Here is a 15460-nt window from a genome sequence, read left to right on the forward strand (position 1 = left end):
TGTTTATATAATAGGAAATTCAAAGACCTATATATAAATACCAGAGGGTCTTGTCTTATCCTTTATGCTGGTGGAAATCTTTTCCAAACCGCACATTTGTAAAAATTTTATCATTTTAAATAAACAATTCAAAATATACATACTTGCACCAAGAGTGAGCAAGCCAATTTAAACCATTCAGTTGATAATCTCTTAATTCTAATCCTTCATGTCCTCCAATATAGGATGGCTGCTTCTTTAGGGCTACAAATCTTGGCCTTTGTTTTAATACCTTTTGTAGAAAAAAATATTAACATGAATTATTAAACATAAGAAATCATATTAAAAGACGAAGATCTCAGCTTTTACCATAAATTTTAAAATTTCATCTCAAATCATCATGCTCAGAAATTCCATGACAAAATATACATGAGGACTGAAAGAAGTCTGTTTTCTATAACAATGTACAGTGAAATATTCTGGTCTCTTTTCAGAACAAAAAATGACAGAGGTCATTGCTGAAATGAAAGTGAGTTCTTGCTGAAATACTTGGATCTCACATGTTTCACAAGTAAAAGCTATGTTAAATTCATTCATTTAACCACAGTTCCAGCCCTGACCTAGAAATGAAACATAAAACTGGTTTAACTTTCCATTTGATTTCTCATTTCTAAATTACCCTTATGAATTTAATTAAATCTTATAATAAGAAAACAAATTCTAGTAGTACACAGACCCCAAACCATCACCAGTAGTAACTTTTAAGTATTAGGCAAGGCAGTCCTTGACACTTTCTTATGGGGACATCCCTCTCTTCCTTTCCTATCATCAATGATAATATTCACTACCTTTTAAATCAAGCATATACATCTTGTTTCCAAGAAATTTTCCCCTTTTGACCTCCCTGACCCATTCCGCCAACTGCCACCAACCAATTTATTATCTTTCTGACACAAGCTTCAGTCACCAAGGCTAGAAGACAGTGCCACACAGCAATTACAGGAATATCATTTCCTGTAGGACCTACCATCCAAATAGTTCTCTCCTGTAGCCTGTATGAAATCAGGATCCAACTCTCTGTGTGGGCTTGTAATATTTATGATGCATAAATACAATTTCAATAATTTAAAATGGCAAACAATACTCACTTTGCAGTCTTTAAAAGGAGTGGTTTTTGATTGATTCCTGCTGAAATACTCATCTATGCACGCTTGAAACTTTTTGGAAATAAGAGCGCCATCTTCCCAGCTGCACTCTGAATATGGAAGACCCTGCCATTTGCAATAATAATCAGGATAGCCAGCAGCTGACTTCTGATTGGAATGAGCTGTGAGATAAATCAGATATATTTTACACTGAATTTTATCCAAGGAATAATTCTTGGTAAAAACTATACAAGTAAAAATAAGCCATCTGGTTTCACAATTATAAGAGCAAGCTACTGTATTTGATATGCAAGCAAAACTTTTAAGTTTTCAGATGACTTCAAGCATGGAAAAATAAATGTTTAATTAGAATCATTTATTACTAACCAATTATTCGTTCCACTATTTGATACTGCTTATGGAGATCATCTGTAAGTTCTTGCTGGCAATTATAATATTCCACATCTTCTGGAGAAGCATTTTTCAACCTGAAAGATTATTAACCCAAGAACAAAGTTAAAAATCTCCCCTAAATCCCATCTGTAGCACAAAATCTCCCATCTTGTCACTCAAATGTGAATCAGTTTGAATAATGAAGCTGAAACAAATGAATTTAAGCATCACTAATTTTTAACTCCAACATAAAACATACCATCTTTTTGTTTCCTGATCTTTTTTCTTATAATTATCTAATTTTTTCATTCCTCTAACATTTTGCTGCTTAAGGGTTTCCTCTGTCTCCCAAGTATTGTGGATATGTGACCATCCTTTCCATTTAATTAAATACTGGATCTCTCCTGGTTCCTTGTTTTTTTCAAATCCTGCATTTGGGTCACCATCTGCTTCAACTGCATAGATGGTTGTAGTAGCACCAGTAGCTGAAAAAAAAAAGTACAATACTTCCATGTGATTCTGTTATTGAAGTATTTCAATTCAAAATGTCAAGAATAAAAACAGAAAAATATATGCTCTTTTAAATAAGTAACAAACAGGGTATGAGTTTATAGGAAACTATATTACACATTCATAGAAGAAACGGAATTCTAGAATAGAAAGGTTAACTAAAAATCATCTTTAAAAACTACATGCTTGAAATCACTATGTAGAAGTGATTTCACACTCCCATGTTCACCGGTACATCACTTATAACATATAATACATGGAAAGACCCTAAGCGTCCACCAACAGATGACTGGATTAAAAAAACATTGTACGTACATATACAATGGAATACTATTTGGCCATAAAAAGGAGGAAATCTGCTATCTGTAACAACATGGATGGACCTCAGTAGCATCATGTTAAGTAAAATAAGTCAAGAGAAAGATAAACTGTATGTTCACACATATATGGAAAAAGGAAGGAGGGAGGTGGGAATTCACTGACTGAGAGATCAGATTCAAACTTACCAGAGGTAGGACAAGTATGATGAAGTGTTCAAAATAGATTCTTTACCACTGAGCCACCAGGGAAACCCCAAGCAGGGAGTGTGTGTGTGTATGTGTGTGTCTATGTGTTGGTCGCTCAGTCGTGTGCGACTGTGCAACCCCATGAACTGTAGCCTGCTAGGGACCTCTGCCCATGGGATTCTCCAGGCAAGAATACTGGAATGGGTTGCCATTCCCTTCTCCAGAAGCAAGGTCTATTTTACAGCAAATAAGTATAAAAGTAAAAACTCCACCCTCAGCTTTCAAAGTTGAAAAGTGTCTTCAGGAAAAAAGTCACTCTAGTAAAATTATTGAAAAACAAAACCAAAAATGAAGGTTTCTTTTTCTTTAAATACCTCCTTTTCTTCCAATCCGACAATCCATAAACCGTTCTATTGTTTCAAATTCCTCTTCCTCAGGTTGAGGAACATCCTCTCCACAGACTTCCAGGAGGTCATCAGAATCTGTTTTCATTTCTTCATCTTCCTTATAGCTAACATTGACAGTTGCTTGGCGACGAGAGCTTCTTTTATCATTATCATATTCTTCTTCATCCTCCTCCTCCTCCTCAGATGAATCAATCTGTCTCTTTTTTTGTCCAATAATCTTTTTTCCATTTTTTGACTTAGATCTAGGGAAAAGTAAAGGAAAGAGGTATTTTACAGAAATACTGGCATAAAACAAGCCTTGAGAAACTCTAAGAAAAAGAACGAATACCTTCTATAACCAACAATTTTCAGAATCAAACCAAGAACATACTATACGTACCGATTTTGAGGTTTTCTACTTTTAACTTTATTTTTTGGCTCATAATCTGATTCTGTTTCATCACAACTGCTTTTATCTCTTTCTTCTTCAGATTCCGAATCCGAACCAGACTGAGAGGGTGACCCCGATCCAGACATCTGCCAATCTTCACTGTATATAAAATATATATTTACTTATAGATATATAGCAAATTTTGTCTGACAAAATATAAAAATAATCAAGCTAAATTACATTTCAGCTAATATAAAAAATATCATTTTCACTCATAAAAATACTCAAATATCTGTAGAATAAGAAAATGCTGGAAAATATTCTTCATAGATTTCTCCAGCTCCAGAAGTTTTTCGTTAATCATTTAATCATACCTCAAAATGTAACATAAGTAAGTGGAGTTTAGGTGAAAACACAGTATGCTAATTTAGAGTCACAGTGCTTAATTTTCAAAATTCTAATTATACTTGCCATTTCAAAATAGATTCTATAATAATTCCTTTCATTGTAATTTTGTGGAGATTGTGATTTTTAAAAACATACCCTTTAAAAAATGATTTTTAAAATATTATACATTAAGAAACTTTAAGGTATCAAAAAACTGAAGAAAAAATAATAACATTCCATCTTAACCAACATTCAATAACTACCTTAACTCTTATTACTATTTTTAGTCTAATTAATTTCAAATAACATAGAAAGAAAAAAATGTTGGATTCACTGTTAATATTCTACTATAGTATTAACTTTAAATGAAAGATATACATTAAGTTATTACATATACACTACATTCTGTATCAAAGGCACTATTTCTACTCCAGTGCTCTGCACAGCTTATACCAATTACTACTATGTCATGTTAAGTGTTGCATAAGCAAGCCACATGATAAAATCTGGTTTATGATATTAAAAAAAAAACACATAATGGGAGAAGCTAATTTTTTATCTTGAGATTTTTTTTCCAGAGTTTGCACATTAGACATAGCAATAGGCAGGATCTATGAAAAAAATCTCCATTTTATATTTTTATAGTAAGTATTATAATGATTTTTATATCCAACAAAATCTATCCATCATCCTAAATTACTCATATTTTAAAAATATGCTTTGCTTAAGTTTAGAAATTACTATTTCAGTGGAAAAGTTGAACAGCTGATAAGACACAGTAGCTGAAAACACACTTAGTAAAACAAAAGACAGATCTAAAGAAATCAACCAGAATATAGCACAGCCATAAAAGGCTAAAACACATGGTAAAGTAAGACTCATGGAGGACCGGAAGGATGATCCAACAGATATATAATAGGTATGATCCAAGACAGATAAAATATATATCTGTTAACTATAGTAACAGAAACTGATAGAATGAAAAAGAGAAAATGCCAAGAGATGCAATGAGTGAATTTTTAGAAATTAGTAAAACTCATGAATCTTCACATTAAAGATGCATAAAATAAAGTGCATAAAGTGGGATAAATAAATAACAAATCCAAAGCTGGATGCACCAGTGTGAAAGTGCAGAATATCCAAGACAGAGAGACAAGACAATGGAACAATGTTTTTGAAGAAATGAGAGAAAAAACAACTCAGACTATCTAAAATATCAGAACTGAGACTTGAAGTATTTTTTAACACTTCCTGGGTCAAGATCTTTGGGAAATTACAGTGAATTGCTAAATGAGTTCTAAAAAGGAAGTAAATTTCATGTGCAGACAAATTAAGGATAGCTATTAACATCAGAACTATCTGAAATCCATCATCTTTGGTCCCAACATTCCTATATAAGTTTTTCAAGTTATTAAGATCTTCTGATATTGTGACTAAGAAGATCTCTGAAGTTTAAAAAATATACGGGAGAGGTGTTACAGGAGATAAGTGGCACAAAAAAAAAACCCATGTTGTCACAGAAACATGAAAGAATTCACGGTTTAAATTAACCTAATAAAATGCCATGAACCAGGAAGTTCACTTCTGGCAACAATTGGTCATAAAGGAAGAAATATAAATCATTAGGATTTTCTTGATATAAAAGTAATCAGTTGAACAAAATGGCACATACTCTTTATGCTTTTTCCTTTTGACCTCACTGGATGAGTCATCGGAATCTTCACTGCTAGAGGAATCCTGTACAGAAAAATATAAAAAGTTAAGGCTGTTAATGATTAGAATTCAACTATAGTAACATTTTTCCTTGTCATACTATTAAACATTCACTTTACTAATAAAACTGTAAAGTTTTTCCATGTTACATTTATACCATACATTAGCATATAAACTAACTACATTTTTACTGCAAATATGTAACAGCCAGTGCAATTAAGTAAACATTACAATGTCAGCATTTTGTATAAAATCTTATAATCTACCATTCTGGATACTACTACTGTTGCCTAGTAAGACCCCAAAAAGGAATCTTAACTGTTGGTATGTCAAATTCTCATTTAGTATTTTTCTTCAATAGGCAGTTTTTGATATACAGATAACCCCCCAATCTTTGAAAGTTCAATTAATCCCCCCAATCTTTGAAAGTTCAATTAATATCACTAAACTTTTACAAAAGAACCTACACTAGTAACTTTTTTCACTAACTAAAACAAATCTGAAGAGAATTTTCACTTTTACAAAACCCAGCTCTGAGCACTCAGCATTTGTTTCGCAGCAAGCTGTTACTGAGGTGGCAAGCATGCGGAGCGGCACCTTCAAGCTCCTCCCCTGGGACCATCCTCAGCACTGAGCTGCCAGGATTCTGAACTGTGCCTGTGAGCATCTGTGCTTTCCTCACTTTTCCCATGACAATTACACCAAGATGTGGCCTAAGGGAATAGCCTCTTTGCTTTTTTATACCACTTGGCTCAGGAAAAAGGATACTCCATTTTCGGATAGGTGGGGAAACCTATAGTTCTTCCTGAATGTTTTTGTGCAAACATACACACATGCGTGCTCATGTGTACACACAGGAACTACACTCCTTACAATAAAAGTATGTCTACATTTCAAGACTACTGATGCACATTTAAATGTAGCTATTTTCCTATCCTTCTAATACCCTTACTGGTTCTCATAATTTCGTAAATAGCCCCCAGTTAAATAATTAGGCATCAAGTCTACTTTTCAAATAATAGCTTTCACAATGAAGAGTCACCTCCTCTGATCCACTATTAGATGAAGCTTGACGTTGCTGCTGCTGCTGCTGCTTCTTAAGCATTGCAGATCTCTGAACGGCCAAAATACTAGGGCTAGATTTCCAGAACTGTAATAGAGATATACACAAGTGAAGAACAAAGTTTTGAGAAAACTAGAAAAAGGATAATCTATTGAAAACCAATATCAACATTTTCACTGCCTCCAAATAATAAATAATAGACTATTTTCCTTACTCACATAGATGTAAAATAATATTGCTGCAATATAATTAAAATAAATGCTGAGCTTTAGATGTATATAAATAATTTATGGTGTGTTGAGTTTCACAGATAAGACAGCCTTAATCAATATATTCTTTGGTGTTAGGACTATTGTCAAAAACAACAGGATAATATATGCCACCAGTGCTATTCCAAGTGTGGCTACCTATCTTTTTAACTGGTGTGAGGTGAAGATGAGGAGCTTGAGTCAGAATGCAAATTAACTAAGCACAGTTTTAGTTCAACAGGCTTTTTTGTTTCTGGTAGCAAAACTTCCTGCATGAAGGAAACTGTATGTATATTCTAGCCCAAGCATCTTATCTTGACTGGTACTCTAAGAGACACTCTATACACCATTCTGATGTATAGACAAGTTTTACTAAATTTTATAATTGCTTTTTTAAAACAGAATGGCCCTTGGCATATTCTACCACGTATCTTCAAGGAAGCAGAATTCTATTAAATACTCCTATTGGCAATACATTATATCCTTTGAAGATCTTGAAAGTAGAGAAAACACTGTAAAATTAACAAAAAGACCTCAAAAGCCTTAAATTTTTATCCATGAGACACTGAATATTTATGCAACAATTTCTGCTTTTTTCAAAAAGAGAAAGTTTCATGTGTGTTCATTTTACACTTATCTTATACATCAATAGTTATAGACTTAGTCCACAGATGACACCAAGTTCGAGAACAATTTAAAGTGCATTTTAATACTTAAAAACAACATTTCCTAAAAGCTAGATTAAGAATGCTCTAAACCAATGCTATACATTTTCCCAAAGTAATACAGGAAATCTACCTGTCATTGAATACGTTATTACCTCAGCTCCATCAACTTTCGGTGGTTTTGCTTGAACTTTATTTTCTCGGGAATTGTCTGACTCCGACTCCGACTGACTGCCCGATTCGGATCCAGAGTCTGAGTCGCTGCTACCTGACTGGCTACTGCTTCCGTCACTACTGCTTCCAGAACTCGAACCAGATCCAGAGCCGGAAGCTGACCCAGAATCATCATCCGACTGGCTACAATTTAAAAATAAATAGATTTCAAACAAAATTAATTCAAAATTTAGCTTTTCTTAACTCAGCAAAAAGCTCCACATCATTAAGCCTTGTTTGTTTAGTATGTCAACCCTGTATAGCCAAACAAACAGAAAAAGGAATTAATGTTAACCTACAACAATAACTGACTTGATAAATTTAGTAGCCTGGGCTAAAACATAAGCAATTATATCGCAATCTTCCTCCAAGGGTAATGAACAAAACCTACCAAGTACAGAATCCTGGGCTAGAAACTTAGAACAACAAAATGTTTAAGACACAGTCCCTACTCTTAAAAGGCTATCTGATATAGTAAACATAAAGAAGCAATTGTGTGAAGAAAAATGTGATAAAAATTCTCATTTAGTAAAAGGCAGAAAATGAATTAAATTGAGTTTCAACTTGTTTTCAAGTCCACATCTATGTTCTAACATCTCAGAGGAATGTAACTTATTACAACTAAACTATGATAAAGTACAATTTACTAAAAAATAAGATTACTAATTTCTTCTCTGAGAAAATTATTCAATTTTTTATGGTTCACTCATAATATGTCTGAAATAGTAAATTCTCACAATCTTTCCTAGCCTCTGTATACACACACACACACACTTTCCAGTACTTATTTCCAGTCCAAAGGAGTCTAGAAATAGTCTATACATAATTGATTGTGTCAATCAATATTATCCGAAAGGCCATTTGTTAACTGGTGTTTACATCTGAATTGCTGAAAACCAGGGCATTAAATTTTTTAAATACGTGGCAGACTCAGCTTTTGATGTAATTTTAACTGACTTTATGATAAACAACAGGTAATGTCACACACACAGAGCAAAACTCAAGCTTCTTATTCTCTTGCTGTAGTTTTCAGAAACACCACTAGATGGAGGTATTACTCTACAAAAACTACAATATCGAACAGAACCCTTCCTAAAAGTAATTTTTGAGGGCAAGGCGTTAATAGTTTCTACATGGAAACATAGACATAAAATTTTCAAGAAGACATTTGATTCTAAAAGTTTTGCTTACAATGTGAACAAACAAACACCTACTTTTAAAATTTGGGAATCTACTGGAATATGTCTTTCTTCATAGTGTAAATAAAAAGTTACATCTTAAAGGCTATATCAAGACCGTTTCTGCCAGTTTCTAACCTCCAGACACATTGTTCAAGAATAGCATAGTGCCTTTTAATTAAAAAACAAAAGTGACCATTCTGCATTCTATTTGGGCCCTTGAAATTTCAGTAAGAATATCAGAGAAGTTATTTTTCCTGACACACAATTTCATTTTTCCTTTAACCCACTAGTTAAGCAACACTTTTCATGTATTACTTTAGCAAAAACTATCATTTGTTAGGCACTGGGAAGACTGAGATAAGACAAAACGCCCTTACCATTATAAGAACTTCTAACCTAGCATGGAGAGACAGTCATGTCAACCAATAAATACCTCTCTGGGCTATATTTAAAATAATTCAACCAGGGGGTATGAAGAACACAAACAAGTCAGGCATAGTAATTGGAGAACATTTAGAAGAAAGTGAAGATGAACTAATCCTTTAGAAAGAAGAATTAAGTTAGAAGGGGTATCATTTTAATTGCTTATAAGCTTCTTGAAAGTACTGTTTTTCTCCCCCAGAATATCTTACACAGGTGGATGCTCAGTAAATACCTGAAAAGTAAATGGATAGATAATTGAATCTGGGAGCTATCATGGGCCTATATTCTTAAGTGTATCTTGAGAAAATAGCTGGTCAAAATTCCTTCTAAATGTATCAAGATCCCTTGTTAATATACCAATATTCTTAAGCGAATGCAGGAATCTTCCTTTCATACTCTTTAGGTGAAAGTAGTTCTGGCTGATAAAAAAAGCAAACAGCCTAAGCCTAGACTACTCTACAGGCATAGAGGCTTATTATCAGAATGCCTTCACCTTAGATATTAAAAGCATGAAGTATTTATTTCACTTAAATTGTTCATAGCAGGACTAAGAATACACACAGAATTAGTAAGGAATGCCTTATATACTTCCGTAGAATGAGACACAGTTATGTAAAAAAAAAAAAAGGCAAGATACAAAACTGCATTTATAGTATGCTTCCTTTGGGTATGAAGGGAGAAATGTTTACACATATTTGCTTATGCTTTTTTCAAAAGCAATAATGGTGTATAAGGCAATTAAGTCAAAAATGGTTACCTACAAAGAGAGGGGAAAGAACAAAGCAGAAGGAACAAGGATTGAAATGAACTGTTAATTTCTGAACCATGCAAATGTTTTACACATTTTAGAAGGAAATTCTAATACTTGAGAGATAAATAGATATAGGTTTGGGGGAGGGGGGAACAGTGGGACATAAAATTCTGAGGAAAAACAGGTAAAAAGCCTCTCCATAATGAAGCAGTTCTATTTCAAACCACTGTTGCACATGCTCTTTCCAAAATAAATATCAAGCCTGGCTAACTGGGTAGGTCTTCAGTGGTTCTGTAACAAAAGTCAAACATCTATGAGGTGCAGGAATCTGTCTCCACCAACCTATCTCCAGCCAGTTTCCCATCTAAACCCTTAGTTTTAGTGATGGCATACTACTTGTAATTCTCAAAACGTGAGTTTCTCTTTTCACTTTCTGCTTTTGCACAATTACTTCCTTTTTAAAAATTTTTTCACTATATAATTTCTACTTGAGCCTCACTTCATGGATACTTCTCTGACAAATCTCTCCTGACTCCAAGAATAAATCAACCCAACATTACAGCTTCCCTAGAAGGCTTCCCTAGTAGCTCAGATGGTTAAAGCATCTGCCTGCAATGCAGGAGACCGGGGTTCGATCCCTGAGTCAGGAAGATGCCTTGGAGAAGGAAATGGCAACCCCCTCCAGTATTCTTGGCCAGGAGAATCCCATGGACAGAGGAGCCTGGTGGGCTACAGTCTGTGGGGTCACAAAGTTGAACATGACTGAGCAACTAGCGCACGCGCGCACACACACACACACACACAAAACATTACAGCAGGAATACTTACCTCAGTATTCCCACAATATCCTGTACCTATTACTATGTTAGCTATAAGCACATAATGTAATATTCGCTGTAGTTTCTATTTTATTTCTTGGTATTCTACCATATGTTCCTAGAGTGCTGGAAGTTTTTCTTGTTTTTTGTATGCTGAGCACTAAATGAAGGACTCAATATATGTTTGGTGAGTGGATGGATATATATATAAGCAAACAAATCAAAGATGCTTACAGATATAGTATCTTATATAAAATTCACAAATAGAGTTGGACGATAAAAATATTTCTCAACTCCAATTTATTTAGGTAGTAACCTATACCAGTGATTTTTAAATACAATATAAGTATCTGTATACCACTTACAAGTTATCCTTATGAATTATATTAAATCTTAATAGCCCAATAGTATAAGGCATATTATTAAAAATACTTCTTTCCCTTCTTGATCTCAATTTACAAAAGAAAACTCATTATATGAGTACTTAGATAAAAGAGTTTTCTTAGGGTAAATTAAATTAAAAAAATACATTTAAAAGATAAAACAGCAATTCAAATTAAAATTTATTTTCAAGATTGTTTTTATGCTCAATTTCAAATATAAACAAGAACAATCAAATAACCATTTATCTATCAACCAGCTTTTACAATTATCAACTCATAACAATTTTGTTTCAAATAATCCAGCTTTCCACAATCTCAAACATATTGAAATTTCATCCATAAATACTTTAACTTATATGTAAAAACAAACAAAAACTCCACTATTTTTAAACCTCTACAAAACTAGTACCATATTTTTTTAAAAATCACTTATTTTCTTAATGTTAAGTATGAAATTATTATTTTTTCCCCTGCAGTTTATTTTGTGGAATAAATTAGGCAGTTTTTCCTGCAGACACTTCCTGCTTTCCAGATTTTACTAACTGCACTTCTGTGGTATTATGTGATATATTTTTCTGTCCCTTGTGTTTCTTATAAATTGTCAGACCTAGAGGCTCAGACTTAATTCAGTTTTCCTTGGCAAGAACATGTTTGAAAAGTTGCTGTGGACCTCTAGTAGAAAAAAACAATGTTTGGTTGTCTCTTTTTGTGTGAGGTTGTTTGATATGTGTGCTCATGTTCAGCCTTATCCCTTCATTACATAGTTCCTCATAAGCCCTACACAAACTCATCCACTATTTATTTAAAGGCAGTAAAATGGTGATACTGTCATTCTTTACTTACCCATTATATCATTTCTCCAATAGGTGGAATACTTCTATAATGACAAATTTTCCCTCATTATATTTGTGAACTTTCAGGTACAGTTCATACAGGAAAAGCATTTTCATTTATTTTCCTTCTTTTTTCAGCTTTCAAAATAAGCTAAATTGCTAGCATCCTTTCAAGATAAGAAGACCAGTAATGTTCTAAATCTCACTGTGAACTCAAGGATTGAAATTATTTGATGAGTTTTAACAATACATTATCATCATTAATACTCAAACTGTCCCCTCTTTAGCAAAGAGGAAACCCTTTATTACTTCCTGAATCCTTTTCACAAGACCTCAAGTTGTCTTTGACAGCTTCCTCTCTTTCTGGTCTGACAAGATGAACCAGGCTCATCTTGTGTATTTCTTGCCTCAAATTGTAACTCAGGCATTTCATCAAACAGCCTTGCTTCTGTTTATGTTGGCAATTAAATTCCAACCTGAGTGGATTGGTTATTGCTTTTAAGATTTTTTTAAATAAGATGAGTTAAGGTAAGGTGAAGTCGCTCAGTCATATCCGACTCTTTGCGACCCCGTGGACTGTAACCTACTAGGCTTCTCCATCCATGGGATTCTCCAGGCAAGAGTACTGGAGTGGATTGCCATTTCCTTCTCCAAGGGATCTTCCCGACCCAGGGATCGAACCCAGGTCTCCCGCATTGGAGGCAGACGCTTTAACCTCTGAGCCACCAGGGAAGTCTTCTTTAGAGACAATGTATTAAGGATTAATACCAATATTTTCAATTTAAATTTGTAGGTTTTTTCTTTGATTTTTCTATTTATACCATCACTTGGGTTGAGTTTCTTCATTCCAAATGACACTAGTAAGATCATTTATTTGCTTTATCTTAGAATACACATAACAGTTTCAAAACAGTAATATTCTTATATGATTACTAAAAGTTAACATTTCTTCACAATTCTTGGCCTTCAAGAATACTCACCCTTACTATCAAACTATTGCTTTGAAGACAACTAAAATTGTTTTTTTCTGTATGGTCACTAATTTTGTTTAATTAGGGTTATTTGCTTTTACTTCATTTTTAGGAACTACTTTTACTCACTTTTATTTACTTACATTCTTTATTTATTGCTTTATTTATTTACTTACATTCAGCTTAAAAGGTACAAAAGTTAAAATCCAAAATCTAACTTTTATCTTTTGTCTTCTCTACATCATGACATTCCTCCCACTATAGTAATTATTTTTTATTTTTCCTTTCTCAATATAAGTAAATTATAAATACGAGTATTTTTATATTCCCCTTTCATAAATGATTATGAACATATTTATAATCTTAAACAATTGATGCCATATTGTATATACATTGTATCCTAGAGATCACTGCACAACAGTGTACAGTAGATATAGTCCCTTCTCCTTTATGCAACTGCATATTCTCCATTATGTAGATAACAGCATAGTTTCAACCTGTCCCTCAAAGATGAACCAATCTTTGATACCACAATGATATTAAAAAACCCCCTATGTATCATTTTGCCTTTATGAGTGTACCTTATTCGCTACTTATCACCCAATGTAAACATACCACTTTGAAGTTTTAAAATTTATAATCAGCTAGCACCCAGATCTTGATTCCAAAATACAAATCCACACTTTAGTAAACCAGGTGCCCGTTAGGAAATGGCAGATTCTAAGGCTGGGACAGGGAAGGTACCAGAAGAAACTAAATAAGCTTGCTGTGCCAAAAAGTGAAATACTAAATACACAGAGAACAAAAAAAACAGGATATAGGAGCCAACCTGAAGGGCTTCCACTGGCTAAATCTGATTTGGGCATCAAAACAAATAGTAAAAGATAATTACCTAGTAAATAAAAAAAGAATCCTCAAGTCCGTGCTGAGGACAGGTAGTCAGGGAGAAAGACAGATGGCAGGGGAGGGCTGATAGAATTCTGAATGCCAGCTGGTAATGTGGACAGGGCAGTAGTGCTGGAAAGTTACGATGTTGCAATTATCATAGCAAACACTGATTGGGCAAAAACCACCAAAGATGCTAAATGTTGGGGGAGGAGAGGAGGAGGCTTTGATGAGATATTTATACAGTTTCAAAGTATCTTCTTACAAATTGCTTATTAGATATATTAATGGATAAATCAGAAACTACAGAGAGGAAAAAAAAAGATACTACCCTGTCCTGGTGATCAACACTAGTATTATCAATAGCGACAGACAGACATCATGAGCCTCCAGATTTGATGCCTTGTGAAAGATGTATTGCCACTCACACAGCCCTCCAGCCAGGGGATGCAAGTGTAGGGAGGCTCAGGGTAGGGGATCCAAGTGTAGGGAATTCGTAACTTGGATCAAATCATAAGTAAACAAGTAAAATCTAAATTGTGAAATATATTCTATAAAATAACTAGCCTTATATGTAGCCTTCAAATTGCTTATGTCAAGAAAGACAAAGAACTGTTTCAGATTAAAGGAGATTAAAGACATAACAACCAAATCCAATTTTAGACAGAACCCTGTACTGAAAGATGATTGGGATGATTGACAAAACTGGAATACAGATTAATCATTAAAGTATATTAACATAAGTTTTCCCGGATTTAATTACTATATGGGGTTTATATAAGGGAATTCCTTGGCTCTTTTATATATATATAAAAGAGCTGAAGAAGTCAAATGCATATGAAACAGGCAAGCAAGTAAACATTCAGTGGCATGGAAAATAAAAGTATCAAAAATTCAGTCAATAAAGCGGCTAAGCTTTACAGGTAAAAATATAAAAACTACCTAAAGCTTTTCCTTAACAGATATAAAAAGGTAAAAATACCAAGGAGGGGAGATTAAAAACCAACTGCCTACAACAGCTGCCTCAGAAACTGCGAACTGCCTAACTCAGCATGTCTTCTTTTCCTTAGTAACAGAAATCTCAAGGTTAAGTTCCATCCAGTATAAAAACTGTATAGCACAAGCTCCGTGCAGCAAAGTATGGCTATTAGCTAAAAGTTTCAACAAATGAGATATAAGCAGAAATGTTGGGTTGTACTTCCCAGAAGGCTACTCAAGCAGGCTGACTCAGCTAGAAGATGGTCCCTTTCCTTGGCCCTTTTTTGCCTCCAACATTTCCAGCTGACTGACAGGAGGGAAAGTGCTCAAAATTCACATCTGCACAGATTCTTTTAGCCAACATTCTTTTCCAATATTCCCAAGGCTGTGGAAAATCAGTGTTTTTAATGACTTGAGTGACCACAAAAAATTAGTACTCTGTTCAGTAAGACATTAAATCCATTTTTAAATTGTTTTTTCAAGTTAAATTTTTAGGAGCTTTATAGCACTATCATCTACGGTGTACTTACTCATGAGTTCCATATAACTCAAATGTTATGATTCTGTATCTATAGATTAGCTTTGAGAAATGTTTTTCAAACTAACAAACATCAAAATGAACATCCCTCTCTGACTTT

The 15460-nt window shown here is 33.8% G+C and overlaps 1 protein-coding gene across 3 annotated transcripts in view; it reads right to left on the bottom strand.

The window, feature by feature from the left end:
- The window catches only part of CHD1 (chromodomain helicase DNA binding protein 1), a 72114-nt gene that overhangs the window by 38469 nt on the left and 18185 nt on the right, over positions 1-15460 (bottom strand). For all 3 annotated transcript variants that reach the window (XM_069590183.1, XM_069590182.1, XM_069590181.1), the window contains 9 exons: positions 7542-7743; positions 6453-6560; positions 5370-5434; positions 3320-3469; positions 2908-3182; positions 1777-2002; positions 1512-1612; positions 1128-1306; positions 144-271 (listed from right to left, as the gene is read on the bottom strand). In XM_069590183.1, coding sequence (XP_069446284.1) covers positions 144-271; positions 1128-1306; positions 1512-1612; positions 1777-2002; positions 2908-3182; positions 3320-3469; positions 5370-5434; positions 6453-6560; positions 7542-7743 — 1434 coding nt within the window. The remainder of the gene's footprint in view (positions 1-143; positions 272-1127; positions 1307-1511; positions 1613-1776; positions 2003-2907; positions 3183-3319; positions 3470-5369; positions 5435-6452; positions 6561-7541; positions 7744-15460) is intronic.

This window comes from Ovis canadensis, chromosome 5, assembly GCF_042477335.2.
Source record: "Ovis canadensis isolate MfBH-ARS-UI-01 breed Bighorn chromosome 5, ARS-UI_OviCan_v2, whole genome shotgun sequence".
Lineage (NCBI taxonomy): Eukaryota > Metazoa > Chordata > Mammalia > Artiodactyla > Bovidae > Ovis > Ovis canadensis.